Consider the following 4,496-nt stretch of genomic DNA (forward strand, 5'->3'; position numbering starts at 1 on the left):
CATTTTTGCTGGTAGAAACCGGCAGTGTTATATTTAAGGTAAACAGAACTAATAACTAAGCACGCCCGCAGGATACGAGATCAACACACAAACACCACGTGCACATCTACACACTCCCGACGACCCATTGGAAAGAGAAGTGAAGACACGATCCCATTTACAACTGCCTCAGAAGGAAAGAAGGGCCCGGGAGGAAATCTAAGCAGGAGGTGACAGGCCTGCTCTCTGAGGACAGGGCACTGGGGACAGAAACGGAGGAAGACGCACAGGGACGGAAAGCTACTCTGTGCTCCTGGAGGTGGAGGAATCGATCCTGTGACCACGTCCGTCCTGCCCAGAGCGATGTGCAGATCCGGGGCCATCGCATCGAACTCCCCACGACGCCGTCACGGACACGGGACGGACACCCCGACCCGCGCGCGGAGACGGGACGGACCCCGCGCTGCCAGAGCGGCGGGAGCGCAAGCACCGCCGGGGCACTTGCTCCCGGACCGCGAACCGCGTAAAGACGCGGCGGGAACCGAGTCGGCGCGGAGCAGGAAGACGGACGCGCGGCCCCGCAGGCCCAGGGCCCGGAGCGGGATGACCCGACGGCCGCGCGCACAGCCCCGCGGGGGACACAGTGTTACCGCGCACGAAGCCGCGCCGGGCCCTTGCTCCGCCCGGTCCCCTGAACACCGACCCCCTCAGCATCCCCGTTCCGGAAGCTCCTCCTCCCCGGGCCTCGCTTTCTCCTCACCTGCTCCTCCCGCGGCGGGTCCTGAGGAGACGGGTTCTTGTCGGCGTGGACGCGGCCCCACGTCCTCCAGAAGCCGCCACAGCGCGGGTCCTGAAGAAGCGGAGCTCCTGTCACTCAAGAGGCGCGCTGAATGCGCGTGCGCGCGCCCGCGTCAGGGAGCGGGGCTCGGGCGCCCCCTGCAGGCAGTGGCGGTAGTGCGGGACAACACTGGGCTCACAGGTCCGTGGAGGCAGCGCCCCCTCCTGGCCGCCCGCTAAATCCATGACATTTTGGAAATTGAAACTGAAGCGGAGCTCACTGTCCCCCAACTTCGCCAAAAATAGTTAAGGAACAATTAATTGGAAACCATATGAAATGAAATGTACACACAAACTTTACAACCTACACCAAAATTCACTGGACCCGCAGTAAATTCAAAATGCAAACAGAAAGAGCAGCTCTTCCTGCCCACAGGTCCTGTCCCTGTGCTTCAATAAAATCACCTTTGTGCACCAAAGACGTTTTCAAGAATTCTTTCTTGGCATGGACTCAGGACCCCGCGAACCCCACTATCACCCCCAAAAACCTCATCATTTATATGGCGCCCATCATGTGGGGCAATGAGTCTTTTCATCTGTACTCTGAGCTAGTGCAAACTTGATGAGTACTCTTTCCTTCCTTTGCCCTCATTTCAGGGCCTTTTGAGAAGAATGCTCTTATTGGAACACTTTCATGTCAATCACGCACGCTGCAATCCCCTCAACCGTGGCTACTCTACGGGGAGAAAAAGCCTGCCTTATGGCTGGAAGTTAGTACCCTGGCCAGAACGGTAACATTTTTAAGGAACTAAGAATGACTATGAAGCATGACGCCAATAAAGCCCCTTGGAAATGTTGGCCTGATACCTTGCTTACAGAGTTCCCAGAATCCTTACAAGGTGAGTAAAGAATGTCACTTCCTGGCAGGTGCAGGAACTTTAGGATACTTTTGGGAAATCATGAAGAAGAATCTGCCCAAAGCTTCAGGTTTTGCAGGCAGGTCTGACGGCAAGTACTTGGCTTGACTTCTGGCCTAGACAGGCTACTAAAATTTCAATCTAGAGGTTCCTTATGAAAGGTTCCAGCAAAGCAAACTTTCAAAGATCTATAGGATCAATCAGTAGTCTTGCTGAGCTTATGTAATTAATTAGGCCAAGTTTGTGAAAACTGGACTTGTTTTACAAATCAGTTAGTGTTGATTTGGCTTCCTCTGGAAATGAGGGTTTTTAGAGAAAAAAACCTATGTTTCAATAATGCACCTTCATGGATGTAAAATTCTATTTCTGATAGTCTACAAATATTGTTTGCCTAAGCTGGACAACTTGAGATAAACTTGAAAAAAAATTTGTCACAATAGCACAGGTATGGACAATCTTCTTGCTTATTATTCTTTGCAGATAGTAACAGGACCCAATGGGCATATGATTGCTTAAACAACTAAAAATGGGATGAACTCCTCCAATAACTGCATATGGAAAGTCTTTTCTCACTGTAGACCTATCAATAGATAGACTATAGTGTTATGTTTAATTATTCACTTGAGGCCAGGTTAATTGATACATCTCTAAATGAATATGCAAGTCATAGCCTTCCTGACCCTGATCTGACAGTTACCAGAAGCCCACCCCATATAAACCCAAAAGACATGATGTATTTAAAGGCTTGGAAGTCTAATACAGCAGAGGTTTTAACTCCAAAATGGAAGGTCCCCTTACTGGGTTGTATTATGGACTCCCACTATAGTAAAATTAGGTCATTCTTAATGGATTCACATATCAAGAATTAAACCTGGACCTTCCTCACAGGAATCTAGTATGCAAGCTGACATGCTTTTGTATTCCTGTGAACTAGTGGAAGGCCTCAAATCTCTCTTCAAATGACAGTAATGGACTGAAAGAAAATTACCAAAGGTTTGTTTTTTTTTTTTTTTTTTTGGCTTCTCTTTCTCATAATATGAACGCTCTTTTGTTGTCTTTTCCAGTGTCTCCCTGCCTGGTGCCAACACTCCTTCACAACCATAACTTCTAGAAGATAGCTGATCCTTTCTACTCAAGGAGGTTCATATATGTTGTCTACCTTGGATTGGCTGCCTCTGCCAGTGGTAACTCCTATGTATAAATACCTTCCCCAATTGACCAATATTGGCCCATAGGTAGGGACATCTCTGTGCCCCTACTCAGCAGGAAGAAGTTACAGAAGATGAGAACTTCCACCCTCAGCAACCTCAAAGATTTTAAGGGCCAAAATTGTCCAGGGGGGAATGATGTGGGAAACAAAGGCAGAAGGAAATGGCAGATAAAAGTAAATTTCGCTATAACCTGCAGCCCATTGGCAAATACTTGAGGAAGGTTTCTCCAGGAACTCACTACAGTCTCAATGCTAATGATTTGCTTAGGGGGAAAGACAATATTAGCTTGACAATAGCTAGTCTTCCAATATCCAGTGAGTCTTCTTTAGCATATGAAAATCTCACTAGAGGGGCACCTGGGTGGGTCAGGCTCAGGCCCTGACAGCTCAGAGCCTGGAGCCCCCTTCAGATTCTGTATCTCCCCCCTCTCTCTGCCCCTCCCATGCTCATGCTCTGTCTCCATCTGTGTCTTAATAATAAATAAACGTTAAGAAAAACAGAAAAGAAAATCTCACTGGAGACTCCCCCTGGACTTTATCTCCCCTGACTCCATAGTATATATGACCAGTCTTTCCTCATGGTCCCAGGGCAGCTCTCCCTGTCCACGGGTTCTGTCCGCATGCTTTAATAAAATCACCTTTTTGCATAAATAAATAAATTGAATTAAATTAAGTTAAATGCAAACACAAGGGGCGCCTGGGTGGCTCAGCGGGTTAAACGTCTAACTCTTGATTTCCGCTCAAGTTGTGATCTGTGAGATTGGTCCCACATTGGGCTCTGTGCAGATAGCACCAATCTCTCAAAATAAATAAACATCAAAAAATAATAATAATAAAACACACAAAGACCAATCCAAAAAAGAAAAAATGATAACATGGACTTTATAAAATTAAAACTTGTATTCTGATAAATCTTGTTCAAAGAACCAAAAGACAAGCCACACAGACTGGGAGAAAATATTTGCAAACCACGTATCTGATAAGGAATCTGTATTCAGAATGTAACCTGATCCTAAATCCTAGCTCTCAAGGTCTTCTAGTTCTAGGTTGGAACCCACAAACTCTAGTTATTAAGTCTAGTGCTCTCCCTAATGAGTCCTCTGGACAACTGGGTTCTCCTTGGATTTTCCACCGCCCTAGCCCAAACACTTTAACCATTATCTCCAATGACTCAAGGCTCACCCTTGAAACAGGGTGATATCGAAAAAAAAAAAAAAAAAACATCAGATGCCGAATAGAAGCGAGGCAAGATTTTATTCACGGCCGGGCCAAACCTGATCTCCTGATCTTAAGGAGAAAAGTGCAAAGAATGGCCCCGCACAAAGGCAGCAGTGGGCTTATATGGATTTTAGCAAGTCAGAATACATCATTATTTGGCTAACCGATTACCAATTACTAGCTGCAGGGAGCAGCTAGTTTCATTGCTCTCTGCCACCTGTTCACATAGTGCCTTCTGAGCCCCAGGCCTGCAGATGCCTCTGTGGGCTACCCGGCCACATACCTGAGCTAGCACCAAGGAGTAGGGAGAGCTGAGTTTTCTGACCTCTGGCTTGGTCTCCTACTGTGGAAAATGACCAAGGTATAGGAAGGGAATCCACAGGTGGGTAGCTGCC

At 47.3% G+C, this 4,496-nt stretch overlaps 1 protein-coding gene across 1 annotated transcript; it reads left to right on the forward strand.

The window, feature by feature from the left end:
• Positions 1-216: 216 nt before the first annotated feature.
• LOC123610431 (microtubule-associated protein 1S-like) lies at positions 217-3,234 on the forward strand. The gene is made up of 2 exons (XM_045501017.1): positions 217-1,655; positions 2,738-3,234. Exon 1 carries the CDS (start codon positions 343-345, stop codon positions 994-996), a length of 654 nt encoding a protein of 217 aa, XP_045356973.1. The 5' UTR covers positions 217-342; the 3' UTR covers positions 997-1,655; positions 2,738-3,234.
• The last annotated feature ends 1,262 nt before the right edge of the window (positions 3,235-4,496 follow it).

Source organism: Leopardus geoffroyi, chromosome C2 (assembly GCF_018350155.1).
Source record: "Leopardus geoffroyi isolate Oge1 chromosome C2, O.geoffroyi_Oge1_pat1.0, whole genome shotgun sequence".
NCBI lineage: Eukaryota > Metazoa > Chordata > Mammalia > Carnivora > Felidae > Leopardus > Leopardus geoffroyi.

Excerpts from the sequence above, each read along its gene's own strand:
- LOC123610431 (XM_045501017.1), top strand. The coding sequence starts at position 343 with ATGTGCAGATCCGGGGCCATCGCATCGAACTCCCCACGACGCCGTCAC.